The 16,962-nt window shown below is 57.8% G+C and overlaps 1 protein-coding gene across 5 annotated transcripts in view; it reads left to right on the top strand.

Annotated features, from left to right (window-relative positions):
- The first annotated feature begins 1,885 nt into the window (after positions 1 to 1,885).
- The window catches only part of LOC111929140 (GDNF family receptor alpha-4), a 71,301-nt gene continuing 56,224 nt past the window's right edge, over positions 1,886 to 16,962 (top strand). For 2 of the 5 annotated variants that reach the window (XR_015286862.1, XR_015286861.1), the window contains exon 1: positions 1,961 to 2,097. Coding sequence is in view for 2 of the 5 variants with exons in the window: in XM_086889287.1 (XP_086745413.1) it covers positions 2,058 to 2,097 (40 nt within the window). In the remaining 3 variants the exon portion in view is untranslated. Of the gene's footprint in view, positions 2,098 to 6,099; positions 6,205 to 6,239; positions 6,296 to 16,962 lie in introns of those variants that run through there. The other 3 variants (XM_086889286.1, XM_086889287.1, XM_086889285.1) reach the window with 3 other exon arrangements.

The raw sequence follows: 16,962 nt of genomic DNA, 5'->3' as shown, positions 1-16,962 counted from the left end.
ATTAAGGAGCCTGGCTCTGCTGCTTGGCTCCCTAAAACAGGGTCCCTTGCTGGGCCACGGGGATTAGAGCTGGGGGAAGCAGCAGGGAATGGTGCTGAGGGACCCGTGCACCATGGTGAAGGAGGTGTGTGGAAGGAAAGTTATGGAAGCACATCACCTGAATTTACAGAGGGTTTTGGAGGAGAGCTGGGAGCTCATCATGTTGCAGGGCATTAAAGGAAGGTGCCGTGGCCGGGAGGGGGGCAGGACATGGCCCAAGTCACTGTGTCACTGCCAACAGTCAGCAGCAGGACACGCGTCCAAGGCCATGGGGCCGGTGCTTCCACCTGAATGGGAGGGTCAGGAGGAGGGGAGAGATGCCAGGACCCTCCAGGAGGGCAGGGGCAAGGAATAAACCAGCCTGGGGCTCGCCAGGTGAGAGGGGCCGTGCCCCAGGTGCACGAGGTGCTCGGGGATGTGGGGCTGGGGATGCGGGGTAGGGATGCGGGGCAGGGATGCGGGGCAGGGATGAGGGGCAGGGGATGAGGGGCAGGGATGAGGGGCAGGGATGCGGGGCAGGGATGCGGGGCAGGGATGAGGGGCAGGGATGCTCGGGGCAGGGATGCGGGGCAGGGATGAGGGGCAGGGATGCTCGGGGCAGGGATGCGGGGCCGGGATGCTCGGGGCAGGGATGTGGGGCAGGGATGCGGGGCCGGGATGCTCGGGGCAGGGATGAGGGGCAGGGATGAGGGGCAGGGATGCTCGGGGCAGGGATGAGGGGCAGGGGATGAGGGGCAGGGATGAGGGGCAGGGATGCGGGGCAGGGATGCGGGGCAGGGATGCGGGGCAGGGATGCCGGGCAGGGGATGAGGAGCAGGGATGAGGGGCAGGGATGAGGGGCAGGGATGCGGGGCAGGGATGCGGGGCAGGGATGCGGGGCAGGGATGCTCGGGGCAGGGATGCGGAGCGGGGATGAGGAGCAGGGATGCGGGGCAGGGATGCGGGGCAGGGATGCGGAGCGGGGATGCGGGGCAGGGATGAGGGGCAGGGATGAGGGGCAGGGATGAGGGGCAGGGATGCGGGGCAGGGATGAGGGGCAGGGATGAGGGGCAGGGATGAGGGGCAGGGATGAGGGGCAGGGATGCGGGGCAGGGATGCGGGGCAGGGATGCGGGGCAGGGATGAGGGGCAGGGATGCGGGGCAGGGATGCGGGGCAGGGATGCGGGGCAGGGATGCGGAGTGGGGATGCGGGGCAGGGATGAGGGGCAGGGATGCGGGGCTGGGATGCGGGGCAGGGATGCCGGGCAGGGATGCGGGGCAGGGATGAGGGGCAGGGATGCCGGGCAGGGATGCGGAGCGGGGATGCGGGGCAGGGGATGAGGAGCAGGGATGCGGGGCCGGGATGAGGGGCAGGGATGCTCGGGGCAGGGATGAGGGGCAGGGATGCGGGGCAGGGATGAGGGGCAGGGATGCGGGGCAGGGATGAGGGGCAGGGATGCGGGGCAGGGATGCGGGGCTGGGATGCCGGGCCGGGATGCGGGGCCGGGGGAGGAGGCGGGGGCCGGAGCTCCAAGCCCCTCCCCGAGGGCCGCGTTGGGGCGGGGGCGGCCCGGGGAAGGCGGCGAGGCTGCCCCGGCGCTCGGGCACGGCGGAGCGGAGCCCGCCGCAAGTTTCGCTGCTGACAGAGGAGGGAGAAAACAAAAAATAAAAACACACCGCAAGAAAACAAAACAAAGGAAAAAAAAAAAAAAAAAAAGAAAAGAAAATAGATAACAAGAAGAAAGGAAAATTAAATCAATAAGCATAAAATAAGTGGAGCGGCCGGGGGAGCGGCCCCTCGGCGGAGATGGGGCGGAGGGCGGCCCGCAGCCCCCGGAACGAGCCGGGAATGAGCCGGGCCCGGAGCGGGGCCGGGCCGGCCGTGTGAGCTCGGGCCGGGGGGGCCGGGCCGGGGCCGCCTCCCTCCCTCCGCCCTGCCCAGCCCTCCGCGCATCCTCCGGCAGGGCCGAGCCGCGCCGGGCCGGGCCGGGCTCCCAGCCCAGCCCAGTCGGTGGGGCCGAGCCGCGCCGAGCGGGAGGATGAGGGGCATCCTCTGCTTCTGCACCCTGATCCTCCTGGGTGAGTACCGCGGCAGGGGGAGCGGGACACAACTTTCTCCGGGCTCGCTGGCGGGGGTTTCTCGGGCGCTCCCCGGAGCTCCGGAGCCAGCACCGGGGCCGGGCTGGACGGGCTCGGGGCAGCCCCGGCTCGGGGAACGTGTCGCTGCCCCAGGCAGGGGGTTGGAACGAGATGCTCGCCAAGGTCCTTTCCAGCCCAAACCATTCCATCGGCAGCTTTCTGTCGCCTCCTCTGCTCTGGAGCCGAGCGCTGGGCTCTCCCCGCTGTCATTTGGGATCATTTGGGATCATTTGGGATCGTCCTGCGCGGCAGTGCCCAGATAAAGCCCCGCGGATCCGGGCTCCTCCTGGGGAAGAGGAGCGCGGAGCGGCGGTGCTGGGGAGGGGGAGGAAGGCTCTGCACAGGATGCCGAGGCTGGGGAATGCTTTGGGGCAGGTGCGAGCCGGTGGCAGCCCCAGCCCTGCCCTGCCTTGTGCAGCCCCAGCCCGAGCGGGGGTCCCTGCGGCGGATTTCCCCGCAGCCCAGAGCCCAGCCGCCCTCAGGGCTTTGTTCCTGCACCGAGAGCGGGCAGTAAGGACCCCGGCCGGTTCCCCCGCCCCGCTGGAGCTCCAGAGGCAGCCTCGTCCCCTGGCGTGCCTGGGAGCCGCTGTCCCCGTGTCCGCGGGGATGTGGCTGCAGCTCCCGTGGCCTGAGCATCCCGCTCGCATCCTCCCCCTGCCCTGCCCTGCTCTGCTTCGCTCTGCCCTGTCCTGCCCTCCTCTGCCCTGCCCTCCTCTGCCCTGCTCTGCCCTGCTCTGCCCTGTCCTGCCCTCCTCTGCCCTGCTCTGCTCTGCCCTGTCCTGCTCTGCCCTGCTCCCCTCGCATCCTCCCCCTGCTCTGCCCTGCTCTGCCCTGCCCTGCTCTGCCCTGTCCTGCCCTCCTCTGTCCTGCTCTGCCCTGCTCCCCTCGCATCCTCCCCCTGCCCTGTCCTGCTCTGCTCTGCCCGGACGCTTCTCCTGCCGGAATTCCGGGGTTCCCGAGTGCCTGGGAAGAAGGAAAGGCGCTGAGGGGGTTTCAGCCCCCGGCAGAGGCTGGGGAATGCCCGGCTGCTGCCACCCCGGCTCCTCCCCTTGGGGTATCTTGTCCCCTCCCTGCGCTCCCCTCGGCAGCAAGCGCGACATCAGCCGTGCTTCAGTGGGGCAGGAACGGCTGGGAACGGCTGGGAACGGCTGGGAACGGCTGGGAACGGCTGGGAACGGCGGGACCAGAAGGTCTGGGGGTGATGGGGGCGGCCGGGACAGCCCGGGGAGCCCCCGAGGGGGCTCTGCCCGCCCTGGGGAGGCTCTGCCGGAGCTCCAGGTGACTCCCCGTGCCGGCTCTGCTGTCACTAGATGTCAGCAGCAGCAACTCTTCCGAGTCCCGAAGGTGTGGGGAGGGCAAATTCCACCCCCAGGCGGGCCCGACCATCCTCAGCTTTGCTCCGGGGGCTGGGAGTGCTCCGGGAGCCGGGGGCAGGAGCTGTGCCCGGGCTGGGATGGGGCTGGGATGGGCTCAGCCTCCCCCAGAGCTGCAGCTCTTCCCGGAGGCTCTGGGTGCGAGGCCGGGGCTCTGCAGGACCCGATTTCCAAGGGTTCCGATGGGCTGCCTGTCCATCTCCTGCCTGCCTGCCTGCATTGATCTCTCTAGAGAAAGTGGACTGAGAGAAAAGGGCGAGCGGCCAGCCCTGCACTGTGGCAATGCCTTTGGGAACAGGGGACAGGTGCTGAGGATTCACCTGGCACCTGTGCCCCAAGCCAGAGCAGAGCTAGCAGCTGCTATTCGCCCTTTGCCCTCTTGATCCTGGGGTCTCCGGAGGGAGCTCTTCAGCCCTGAACTGGCATTTGACCCCTGCAGGCACAGCACCACCCCAGCAGATGTTCCCGGACACCCTCAGCCTTTTCTCTAGGTATTTCTGGGATGTTGTGTTATGGAAGATGTGTCCGGGGGATCCCCTGCAGGGATCCAGGCGCAAGGCTGGAGAGGGCAGGCACGAGCCTGGCAATTCCCAGCTCCATCCCCAGCTCCATCCCTGCTGGCAATGCAGCCTGTGGGCAGCAGTGCCAGCTCCTCCAGCTCCTCGCCTTTGCTGTGTCCCCCTCTGGCGTTTTTGGGGTGATCCTGGCTGGAGGAGCAGTTTGTGGTGAGATTAGGGCTGTCCAAGGCAGTGCCACCATCGCCCAGCCTGGCTGGAGATCCCTGCACAGACACACAGGGTGACCCAGGGCAGGACTGAGCCCTGCTTTTATTTTCCTCGGCTGCTTTGGGATCAGCTCCCTGGCCCGTGTCCCCTCGCATTTCTGGCAGTGCCAGGACAGAACGGGAGCACAGCTGCACCCCTGGGGACAGGCACATGGCTCTGGGGAAGTTCATTGCTGCTGGAGGGTCCCCTGATGTTTCCTGAATTCCTGGTGATGGCTCCAAGTGCCTCTCACGGGACAGTGGGGAGGCATTCAGGGAGCCTTTCTGGAAAACCAGGGCTCCAGGAAGCGCTGGTATAGTCAAATATAAAGGGACATTTATTATATAAATTCAATATTTATTCTATTTATATTAATTGTTTATTATATTATATTTCTTATCCCATATATATTAAATATAAAGGGACATTAATTGTGCAGGGACACTGGGCTGCCCCTGTGAGCAGCTCCCAGGGCAGTGCCCAGATCTCAGAGGACACAGCACTAACGAAGCAGCAGTAATTAAAGGATGAGCTGCTGGGCACAGCTGGGAGCAGCAGTTGGAGCCCCCCTGGGACCCAGAGGCAGCTCTGGCCCTGTGCTGGGGGGCAGGAGCCCAGATGGAATCGGGGCCGATTTCTGCAGCAGCTTGGGCTGCTCTGCTCCTTTGCATAATTCCTGGCATATGTTTCCCACAGGCTCCTCACAGATGCAGACATGAGATCGTTTGGTGGATTTTCACCTGGTTTGGGAACTCAGATCCCAGGGGAAAAGCAAAAAACAAAAATCTCTTGAAAAATGCATCTGTGTGTGTGAGAGAGAGGGAAACTCTCCTTAAATTAGTGGCTTTGTCAGTTCTGACAGGAGCAATCTGTTATTTGCATCAATGGGAATGTGATATTTATGTCTGTCCGTGTTGGTGCAGAGGAGAAATAAAAGTTCTCCCTCAACAGGCTGCCCTCAAACACCGTGCAGATCCCTCTGCAAGGATCTTACCACGCCCAGAAAATATTTTTTCCAGAGCTCTGGAGCCTTAAATAGTAATTATTGCTGGGTAAAAATTAGTAGTACTTAAGGCTAACAATTAGTATGAATTACTGTGAACAGCATTTTATTTTGCTTTTGGAGACAGAAATGTCTTCCCTGTTCTCCTGGCAATTTTCACAGATTATTCCTATTGTACCTGAATTTCCCTTCATCATTTTCACACAAGACTTTTCATTTTTATAACTTTCCATTTGGTCATTTTAAAACATGGCTTCTGATGTCTCTAAAGTTTGCCACCTTTTGATAAAAGTACCTTGCTACCAAGATATTCATGATTTCTTTTTCCCTCTAGTGGACTTTATATTCCTTTTGCTTCCTTAAAAATATATAAATGACCTCTTTCTTCTCGACCCAAAAGTGAGAGAGGACAAATTGAAAGGTAGTTCTCCTGCTAGAAGAATTTTTTCAGAAGAACACATTTCATTGAAAAAACAGAAAGGAACAAAACTATGAAAAGCTTGTTCCTGTCAATCTTCAGTTCAGTACAGCTCCCTTGTTTTAACAGCATCTGTCAAAATGCCCTCTCAAACACCTCCTGGCAGTGAGCTCCACGCTGGGGGGCTGAGGGTGGCTGGAAGGGTGACTCCTCCATCCCTTCCATCCCAGCTGGGAAGGGTGACTCCTCCATCCCTTCCATCCCAGCTGGGAAGGGTGACTCCTCCATCCCTTCCATCCCAGCTGGGAAGGGTGACTCCTCCATCCCTTCCATCCCAGCTGGAAGGGTGACTCCTCCATCCCTTCCATCCCAGCTGGGAAGGGTGACTCCTCCATCCCTTCCATCCCAGCTGGGAAGGGTGACTCCTCCATCCCTTCCATCCCAGCTGGAAGGGTGACTCCTCCATCCCTTCCATCCCAGCTGGGAAAGGTGACTCCTCCATCCCTTCCATCCCAGCTGGGAAGGTTCAGCTGGGGCTGCCTGGGGCTGGATCCTGGGAAAGCAGAGTGGGAGCTCGTGGGTGAGTCTGGAGAGGTGTGTGGGAGGTGGAACAGGGGATGGATGATCTCTCCTGCAGATGGAAAGGGAGGAAAGCCAGGGGGTTGTGTCCAGGGGGGTTGGGATGGAGCACAACACCCAGGGCTGTGTCACACAGGGCAGGAAGGGTCTCCAGAGGTGAAGCCACCATTTATCCTGGGCAGGGAGAACCTGGGAGTGCCACCAGAAGAAAAATGAGTCTGCAGGAAGGTGACATCACATTTAAACCCCCCGTGAGCCATGCAGGACCTGGGGCTGACTGCAGGTGATGCCACAGCTGGCTCTGGCTGGGCTGCACTGAGCTTGCTGGGTGCTGAGAGAGGTTGTTGTCCTCGTGGATATTTCCAAGCTTCTCCCTGCATCTCACCCGAGAGGTGGTGGATGCCCCACCTCTGGAAATGTTCAGGCTGGGGCTGGATGGGGCTGGGAGAAACCTGATCCAGTGGAAGATGTCTCTGCTCTTGAAAAGTTCCTTTCAACTCAAACCAGCCTGTGACTGGGATTGTTGATTAAATGACCTTTAAGAGGTCCCTTCCAACCCAAACTGTTGGATGTCTCTAGGGTGAGAAGTCCTGTCCCAGCTGCAGATCTGCCTTGGCCCCTTTGGTCCCTCGGCAGTGGCACATCTTTCCCTGGCCTTGGGAATGGGATCCATGCCCAGCACACATCCATGGTGTGTCCTCAGAGCCTGCTCATCTCCTGCACCCTCTGCCAGAGCCGCTGGGGCTCTGGGGTTTAGCTGCCTGCAGCAGGAAGGGATGGATGACCCCCAGAGACAGAATAAACCTCACTGTCCACTGCCTCTGTGTCCTCTTGGGGATAAGAGGTTTTCCTGTATCTTGTATTTGATAAATATTCTCCAGCTCAAAACTGCTCTGGCCATATCCTGTCACTCTCAGGTCTCATCTCTCTTCACCTCCCTTCGTGTGAATCCAGCTCCTTCCTCCTTGGTGTCCCCTCCAAGGAGGCTCAGGGGGAATTTCTGGCTCTGCACAAGTCCCTGGCAGGAGGGGACAGCCGGGGGGATTTGGGATCTGCTCCAGGGAACAGGGACAGGAGGAGAGGGAACGGCCTCAGGGCAGCTCAGGGTGGATTTTGGGAATATTCCTGCATGGAAAGGCTGTGCAGCCCTGGCCCAGCTGCCCAGGGCAGGGGTGGAGTCCCCACTCCTGCAGGGATTTCAAAGCTGTGTTGGTGTGGCACTTGGGGACAAGGGGCAGTGGTGGCCTGGGCAGTGCTGGGGAATGGTTGGACTCGATGGTCTTTTTGAATTTAGAGGGCTTTTCCAATTTAAATTATTCTTTGACTCTATTTTTCTCTTTCTCTGCAAATCCATCTGGGAAGCAGTTTGCATGAAAGATGCAGTGAAAGCAGTTGTGCTGTGGCTTTGATTTATAGAATCCAACTGGAAACCCTGTTGGTGATACCTGTCCCCACCGAGGGCTCTGGCAGAGTTATTGCAGCACTCCCCACTCGTGACATATGGCTCCAAGGGCTGCTTTGACACACAAGTGCAGGCAGCTGGGTTTTGAGGAGAAAGGGATGGGACAGATTTTTTGGTGCTTCTTCCAAAAGGAGGATCAAATTACTCATCTTTCAAACATCTCCAGGCTCAGCCATCTCTTTGTTACCCCCTGGGGATGGCACTTTGGGATGGGAGTTTAAACAGCTCCAGATGCTAATGGACTGTGAGTTAAGACTTGAGAAACTGCTGGGTTTTCCCTCCCCTTTCCTGTTGCTTGTACCCTGAGAAAGAAGGCCAAGCAGATCATTTGGGTCAGAACTCACCTGCAGAGCTGCTGTGGCTGCAGGGCTGTGGCTGCAGGGCTGTGGCTGCAGGGCTGTGGCTGCAGGGCTGTGGCTGCAGGGCTGGGGATGCAGGGCTGGGGATGCAGGGCCGTGGCTGCAGGGCCGTGGCTGCAGGGCTGGGGATGCAGGGCTGTGGATGCAGGGCTGTGGCTGCAGGGCTGTGGCTGCAGGGCTGGGGATGCAGGGCTGGGGATGCAGGGCCGTGGCTGCAGGGCCGTGGCTGCAGGGCTGGGGATGCAGGGCTGTGGATGCAGGGCTGTGGCTGCAGGGCTGGGGATGCAGGGCTGTGGATGCAGGGCTGTGGCTGCAGGGCTGTGGCTGCAGGGCTGTGGATGCAGGGCTGGGGATGCAGGGCCGTGGCTGCAGGGCTGTGGATGCAGGGCTGTGGCTGCAGGGCTGGGGATGCAGGGCTGGGGATGCAGGGCTGCAGGGCTGTGGCTGCAGGGCTGTGGCTGCAGGGCTGTGGCTGCAGGGCTGTGGATGCAGGGCTGGGGATGCAGGGCCGTGGCTGCAGGGCTGTGGATGCAGGGCTGTGGCTGCAGGGCTGTGGCTGCAGGGCTGGGGATGCAGGGCTGTGGCTGCAGGGCTGTGGATGCAGGGCTGGGGATGCAGGGCTGTGGCTGCAGGGCTGTGGCTGCAGGGCTGGGGATGCAGGGCTGTGGCTGCAGGGCTGGGGATGCAGGGCTGGGGATGCAGGGCTGGGGATGCAGGGCTGTGGCTGCAGGGCTGGGGATGCAGGGCTGTGGCTGCAGGGCTGTGGCTGCAGGGCTGGGGATGCAGGGCTGTGGCTGCAGGGCTGGGGATGCAGGGCTGGGGATGCAGGGCTGTGGCTGCAGGGCTGGGGATGCAGGGCTGTGGCTGCAGGGCTGTGGCTGCAGGGCTGGGGATGCAGGGCTGTGGATGCAGGGCTGTGGATGCAGGGCTGTGGATGCAGGGCCGTGGATGCAGGGCCGTGGCTGCAGGGCTGTGGATGCAGGGCTGTGGATGCAGGGCTGTGGATGCAGGGCTGTGGCTGCAGGGCTGTGGATGCAGGGCTGTGGCTGCAGGGCTGTGGCTGCAGGGCTGCTCTGCTCGCAGGGTTCACATCTCCTCTGCCTCCTGAGCCTCCCTGCTGTGAGCCCAGGGAGCAGCAGAGGTGCTCCGGGAAGAGTTCAGCTCCAGACAGTCAGCAAGGGGAGCAGCCTGCGAGTCCCTGACAGATCTGAGGTCTCTGGAGCCTCAGAGCTGAACTGGACCCAGCAAACGCTCAGGACAGGTCCTGGGAGAGCTCCAGGGTGCCTTAAGAGGTGGTGAATTGAACTCAATCTCTGCAAAAAAATCAGGCTTTGCTTCAAGCTTTGCATCAAATGAGGCTGGCTGGTGCCTCCTGGGAAATCCCATCCTCCTCGATTAATCAGAGCAAAGGAAATAAAGGGCAGCTACAGCCTCATGGGAAGGGAGCCTTCACTTGGAACATGGCTGTGAATTTCTGTTTGGAGCAAACACGGTGTCTGGACCACCACTCTGCAGAGTTCATGTGGTCCTGCCCGTGAGAATTTTACATAAACAGTCAAATCAATCATAAAGGGGTTTGAATTTCTCAATTCATCTTCTTTTACTGTTGCAGTCTTTATTGAACGCTTTGCTCTTTTTTTTTGGTTCTCCTGCTGCCCAAACTGGACCCCCTAAGTGTCACCTCCACCTTATTTTACTGTTGCAGCCTTTATTGAACACTTTGTTTTATGTTTTCCTCCTGCTGCTCTAATTGGATCCCTGAAGGGCATCACCTGCACCGTGATTATAACTTTAATGTCTTTCTGTCCCTGCTCAGGCTGGTGGAAGCTGTCCCTGTCCCTGGCAGGGCACAGAACAGGATGAGCTCTGAGGTCCCTTCCAGACCAAAGCATTGCAGGATTCCCTGACTGTGCATCCCCACGAGAGCTGTCTGGGACCTGCACTCCAGCTCCAAAGTGTTGCCTGCACATGCAGGGATTTCTCTTGCAGCCAACCCAGCCCCGCTTCCCCCGGGCTGCTGCAGTAAGAAAATCCAGGAGGAGCTCACAGCTCCTCAGACACCTGTGTCTGACTTGGGATAGAACTTTTGCTGTCAGAGGAACCATTTCTGCTGGCACTGGAGCTTCCCTGGGTGTGCAGAGCGGTCAGCAGCCCAGAGATCTCAGCTCCCTGCAGGCAGGGGCAGCAGCTGTCTCCAGCTTCCCTTCCTTGCTGCCCGTGTTTCTCTTTGATGGATGCTGTGTGCTGCACCAGGCTCTTTAAAAGCCTGGCACAAGGCTGGAGCTGACAGAACCCCCAGAATCTCCTGGGATGAAGGCTGCAGGTGGGGACATGGTGTCACTTAATGGAGAGGAGAGCAAACGTGAATGATCAGCCAGGGCTTGGAAAGAGTCAGAGCGTTTGACTTGTTTGCATAAGCCCCAGACAGGGCTGTGTGCTCAAGTGTTTCCTCTGCCTACTGAGGAATTCACTCCTCCTTGCAAGGTTAGTTGATTTGACACGACTTACAGCAATTTCACGGTACATTTTTTCCCCCCTTCCAAGACATTTGTTTTGTTTTTTCCTCTTGGTGAGAGAACATAACCCAGCTGGAGAGACAAACTGCTCACCTTGGGCTGCTGTCACAGCCGTGCCAGCCCCGGGCAGAGCTTTCCTTCAGTGTGGGAAAAGTGCTCAGGGGGTCGTGGTGGTGCTCAGAGCCTGGAAAAACCTCGGAGGTAGCGTGACAGAGGTGTCTCCACAGGAGCTGGAACGGAGGAGCTGGGTGTTAGGAGTGGGGTGTCTGCAGAACAGACCATGAGGCTCTGACACCTCACCCTGAGCCCCCAAATCTGGGCACTGTGGGCTCCTTTGGTCTGCAGGGAATTGCTGCAGGAGGAACTGAAATCATTGGATTCTATGGACTCAGAGGTATTTTCCAACCCAAATCGTTCTATTAATAAAATTTGATTTCATATCACTAGAAGGAAGGGAGAAGAGCCAGTTCCCCCTCAGGGGCTGATGGGATCACTGGAGGACTCGTCAGGCTTTGGAGAGTCAGCAAACCTTTCAACCAAAAGTGCTGCCCTGTGGAACTCCTCAAAGGTGCTGGAGTTCCCCACCCCCTGAGAATATGCTGATTTTCCCTGTCCAGACAGAAATCTTGTCTCCTTTTTGTCATCACTTGGAATGTTAAAAGGAAATGGCCTGAGATGAAAAGCCTCCTGTAGGACTGAGCTTTAGAGGCTTTCCTGCTGTTTGCTAAACTGGCACTACCAGAGTTCTCCATAGGCCCAGAAGTCCTGGAAAGGGAACCATGGAGAAGGTTCTGAGCAGATTCTGGTCTGGAGGTGGGAAGTGGAACAGAAGAGGCTCCTGAGGTGTCAGACAGGAGATGCGGATGGAGTTTCCCATGATAACGAAATCCAAGGTAGGGAGGAGAAACGTGTAGGACTGAGAAGCTCTGAGAGCCCTTCTGGGTCCAGGGAAGCCCTGAGGTTTGGCTTTTCCTCCTGCAGCAGGGGATGTGATTCCCTGCAGGTGAAGTGACAGCTCAGGGAGCCAGCAGCCGGCGTGGAGCATGGACACACATCCCGGGAAAAGCAGTGTCAGAGTTACCACCCTCCTGGGACTAATGCAAGGAAATTTATCTCCCTCTCCTGGTATTGCTTCATTTCTCCTCCCAACAGACCAGGGCAGTCCTTGATGTGAGCTGGAGAGCCCGTTGGTAATTAAGTGCCTGGCTCCAGGGGTCCAGATCTCTAATTGAGCTCATTAGATGCTATCGCATTACCAGCAAGTTTTGATCCTCATGGAAGGGCTGGAGCAAAAACCAAACTAACAAACAGGGATTAAAAAAAAACAAATAGCAAGAAGAAATCCAGTGAACACCCCCAGAAGTGTTTCATCTGCAGGGTGAGTCTGCCCCATGGGATGAGGAGTTGCAGCATCTGTTTCTGGATCTCTCAGGTTTTGGATAGTGATGTAAATTCCCTGCATCCAGGTGTAAAATTGGGATAAAGTGGGGGAATTCTTGTGAGGCAGAACCAGGAGATAACACTGTGTTTGACCCGGGGTGTTTGTGTTTGTGGGAGGCAGAGAACAAGCTGGGATCAGAATTTCTCAGCAGCCTGAGCACACAAACAACACCCCGAGCTCTTCCTTTGTGCTGGGGCAGGAACCAGAGCCAAGCAAGGCGCTCCAAAATCCTTCCCCACCCCAAAGATCCACCCCAAACACGGGATCAGTGATCCTGCCCTGCCCTGGGACTGGGGATCAGGATCAGTGATCCTGCCCTGCCCTGGGACTGGGGATTGGGATCAGGATCAGTGATCCTGCCCTGCTCTGGGACTGGGGATCAGGATCAGTGATCCTGCCCTGCCCTGGGACTGGGGATTGGGATTGGGATCAGTGATCCTGCCCTGCCCTGGGACTGGGGATTGGGATCAGTGATCCTGCCCTGCCCTGGGACTGGGGATTGGGATCAGGATCAGTGATCCTGCCCTGCCCTGGGACTGGGGATTGGGATCAGGATCAGTGATCCTGCCCTGCCCTGGGACTGGGGATTGGGATCAGGATCAGTGATCCTGCCCTGCCCTGGGACTGGGGATCAGGATCAGTGATCCTGCCCTGCCCTGGGACTGGGGATCAGGATCAGGATCAGTGATCCTGCCCTGCCCTGGGACTGGGGATTGGGATCAGGATCAGTGATCCTGCCCTGCTCTGGGACTGGGGATTGGGATCAGGATCAGTGATCCTGCCCTGCTCTGGGACTGGGGATCAGGATCAGGATCAGTGATCCTGCCCTGCCCTGGGACTGGGGATCAGGATCAGTGATCCTGCCCTGCCCTGGGACTGGGGATCAGGATCAGTGATCCTGCCCTGCTCTGGGACTGGGGATCAGGATCAGTGATCCTGCCCTGCTCTGGGATTGGGGATTGGGATCAGGATCAGGATCAGTGATCCTGCCCTGCTCGGGGACTGGGGATCAGGATCAGTGATCCTGCCCTGCTCTGGGACTGGGGATCAGGATCAGTGATCCTGCCCTGCTCGGGGACTGGGGATCAGGATCAGTGATCCTGCCCTGCCCTGGGACTGGGGATTGGGATCAGGATCAGTGATCCTGCCCTGCCCTGGGACTGGGGATCAGGATCAGTGATCCTGCCCTGCCCTGGGACTGGGGATCAGGATCAGTGATCCTGCCCTGCCCTGGGACTGGGGATTGGGATCAGGATCAGTGATCCTGCCCTGCCCTGGGACTGGGGATCAGGATCAGTGATCCTGCCCTGCCCTGGGACTGGGGATCAGGATCAGGATCAGTGATCCTGCCCTGCCCTGGGACTGGGGATTGGGATCAGGATCAGTGATCCTGCCCTGCTCTGGGACTGGGGATTGGGATCAGGATCAGTGATCCTGCCCTGCTCTGGGACTGGGGATGTGCTCTGCTGAGGAGCCACACAGGGGGAGCAGCCATGGAGGGTGAAATGTAAAAGCCTCTGCTAAAAGAGCAAGTTGGAGAACAGAAGCTCATTCCTCAGAAAAATATTGGGCTTTTGGTACAGTTTGACTTTTGAACAACAATGACAGATCAGGAACAGTAAAATTTGAAATAAAAGGTAGCAAGTGGAAAATAAAATGCTTATTAAGTATAATTCCAGGGGAAGAAAAATGAGGACTAAAATGAAACTGCAGATGTTTTTCTTCTGTTTTATCTGCTTTTATTAAGAAAACAGAAAATGGTCTTCCCAGAGGGACCTTGGACAGAAAGAGAAATGGAATTTGTCTCTCATCCCCTGCCCACACACCAGACAGGGATGGTCCCAGCAGGCTGCAGGAAAAGGGTTTCATCCCACCTGGTTTTCACCTGCTCTCCTGAACTCCTCCTTCCAGTTGAGGGGAGAAGTTGGCAGGTCTGGAGGGACACAGCCCTCTCTGGGGTGTTATCTGTGATTGCTGTTACCTCCAAGGACTGCAAAGCCAATCCCAGTGACACTTCCAGCTCTTTCCTTGGTCAGAGTTAAACCCAGCCTAAGCCACCAAGTTCTCCTGTCCTCCAAGGAAACAGCTGATGCTGGAGGGAGAAGTCAAGGACCCATCACTTCAATCTAAACAACTAAAAAAAAGAAATATGAAGAAAATTAGCTTAAAACATTATCTAGTGTTTTGTTTTTCTACTTGCAAAGCCCAAATTTTCCCAGGGAACTTATTTTTCCACGGTTAAAAGAGAAATAAAGAAATCCAGTGAGAACTTTCTGTTTCACAGAGCTGATGGCTCTGGTCCTAAGGGTGGTTGGAACTGCACGGAGCTGGTGACAATTCTGGTGGTCACAGAGGCCACCCAGGACATTTGGAGCCACAGGGGTTTGCTTGTCCCACCTGACAAAATCCCTGGGGAGGTTTTGGCCAAGGAGCATTGGCAGTCGGAGTGCAGGGGGCTGCTCTGCTCGCAGGCAGGAGTTCAGCAGTGACTGAGGCAGGCTGGGGTCGTTTGGAGCATCATTCCTTAGTGAGGTGAGCGAGCCAGGGCACTGAGACCACGCTTTCCCTCCCAGGTACTGCTGGACAAACAAGCTTCACTCCAATCTCCTTCAACCCCCTGCTCTGATCCTGTTTCTGCTGCTCCAGCCCAGGAGGCAGAGCCCTGGCAGTGACATAACATGAATAACATGAATAACATGATAACATGAACCAGATGATGGCAGTGGCTGATTTCTGGGGAGCAGATGGAGCTGGGTGTCCGGGGCACGGAGCTGTGGCCAGCACACGGAGCCAGCAGGGCCAGGCTGTGTGAGTGCAGGTGAGGAGCAGCAGCTCCCTCCAGCCTGGGCGAGCCCTGCCGTGCCCTCTCCAGCAGGAAAAGCCTTTCCTGGCTGCCACTGCAGGCAGCACGACCTCAAAGAGCACGGGAAGGCACGAGAGAGATGCCTGGGGGGGCTTGGTTTATCCAGAGCTGAGGAGGGAGGAAAGACACGGGAGAGAACATGATCACACTCTATAAATACCTTCAAGGTAACAGTGCCAGGGAAAGAAGAGGATTAGTCACACTCCTGTAAGACAGGGAGGGGAGGAGAGAGGAACAGCGTGAAGCACTGAAGGAAAAAGTTTTGAGTATTAGGAGTGAAATGTTTAGGCTATTTTTCTTTCTCACTCATAATGGAAAAAGAAATTGCAGGGTCTCAGTTTGACTTATCCTTGAGGCTTGATGAAATTTTTTCAGGAGAGCTGTGAGTCATGGGGAGTGACCAGTGCATCACTGTGTAGGATCTGCAGGTCCTGGGTGCATCCAGGAGTTCAGCAGGGGGCCAGAGTGGCCTTTGAGACAGCAGCAGTGTCACCAGGAGCACCCGGAGTCCAGGGTGGCCACAGTCCTTTCCCTTTCCCCCAGCACATCCCAAATTCATGCTGAGGGTCCCATGGGTTCAGCCTGCTCAGCCCAAGGTCTCAGTGAGCACTGGGGGCTGGGGGGGCTCAGTGCTGGATGCTGGGTCTGGACAAGCCCTGAGCTCTGCCTGTGCTCCATGGTGATGAGCTGGCTCCTCCTCTGCACTCAAACACCTCGGTGCCTCACACCCAGCGTCACCCTCTGCTCCTCCAGCCCTCTCTGCTCCCAGGACACCTCCTGCCCTCACACCTGGCCCTGTTCTCCCTGCAATGGAGGTGAGCAAGGCAGCAGTTCTGAGGTAACCTCCCTGAGGGGTTGGCTCCAAGTCAGGCTTGGACAATCACTCCTATTGTCACCTTCCATTGTGCTGGGACTCAAAAGTAAATGTTTTCAAACAAATATGGGTTGCTGCTGCCAAGATTTTCTCCCCTCTCCTCAAGTAAGTGCCAAGAACTCTGTCTTCTCATAACAAATCAACTGGGCAAATATAGGTGTCCCTGGAGAAAACCCTTCAGGCTGGTAGGAATCAACAAGTTGATTCAAGCTAAACAATTTAATTATATTGCTCTTCCAACAGTGTTTTCCAGAGAAAATGAATCTTGTGTCAGACTGTCCCCCCATGAGTTTTTGAGCCCCCTGGGTGGATCAGACAGGATCAGATTCATGGAATGGTTTGGGTTGGAAGGGATCTAAAAGCTCATCTCCTTCCACCTCCTGCCACAGGCAGGGACACCTTCCACTAGCCCAGGCTGCTCCAAGCCCTTCCAGCCTGGCCATGCTGGATGAGAAGTTCCAGAAGTTGAGATCCCACAAGCTTGGGAGATGGGAATGAGCTCCTCCTGTGTCCCACTGTAGGAAAGGTTAGTTCAGAGCAGAAGAGGTGTGTGTGGAAGGAGATGTAGAAACCCAGCTGCTTTCAGACTGCTGCTTATTTTGTCCCAGGCGAGTATTTCTTCTTGGGAGTGTGGCTGGCTTGTTGCAGGAGCTCCCCCAGGTTGTATTTCCTTGCTGTGGTGGCACCTTGAGCATCCAAGGATGTGGGAGAATCGCTCGAGGGCAGCAGGTGCCTGCTGAGGGGAACTGGGGAAAGAACAGGCTGGTGCAGAGACCCCAGGGTTTGAGTTCCTCTCCAGGATCAAAGGGAGCAGAGCTGGGAGCTGTTCCAGGGCTTTCTGTGGCTCCAGCAGCCCCTCAGTGCCTCCCCCAGCTGCAGGCTCGCGGGGACACGGGGACAGATCTGTCTGTCCCACCCGGTCTGAGCATGGCAGGGGGTGGCAGAGGCCGTGCCAGGGCAGCCCTGGCTGAGAGCTGGCTCTGGTGGCTCCTGTGACCCTGCACAGGGATTGGGGAATTGGCTCTGGTGGCTCCTGTGACCCTGCACAGGGATTGGGGAACTGGCTCTGGTGGCTCCTGTGACCCCGCACAGGGGAGCAGCAGGGATTGGGGAATTGGGGAATTGGGGAACTGGGGAATTGGGGAATTGGGGA

This window comes from Cyanistes caeruleus, chromosome 5, assembly GCF_971803275.1.
Source record: "Cyanistes caeruleus chromosome 5, bCyaCae1.hap1.1, whole genome shotgun sequence".
NCBI lineage: Eukaryota > Metazoa > Chordata > Aves > Passeriformes > Paridae > Cyanistes > Cyanistes caeruleus.
This window is presented reverse-complemented; position numbering and strand designations above follow the sequence as displayed.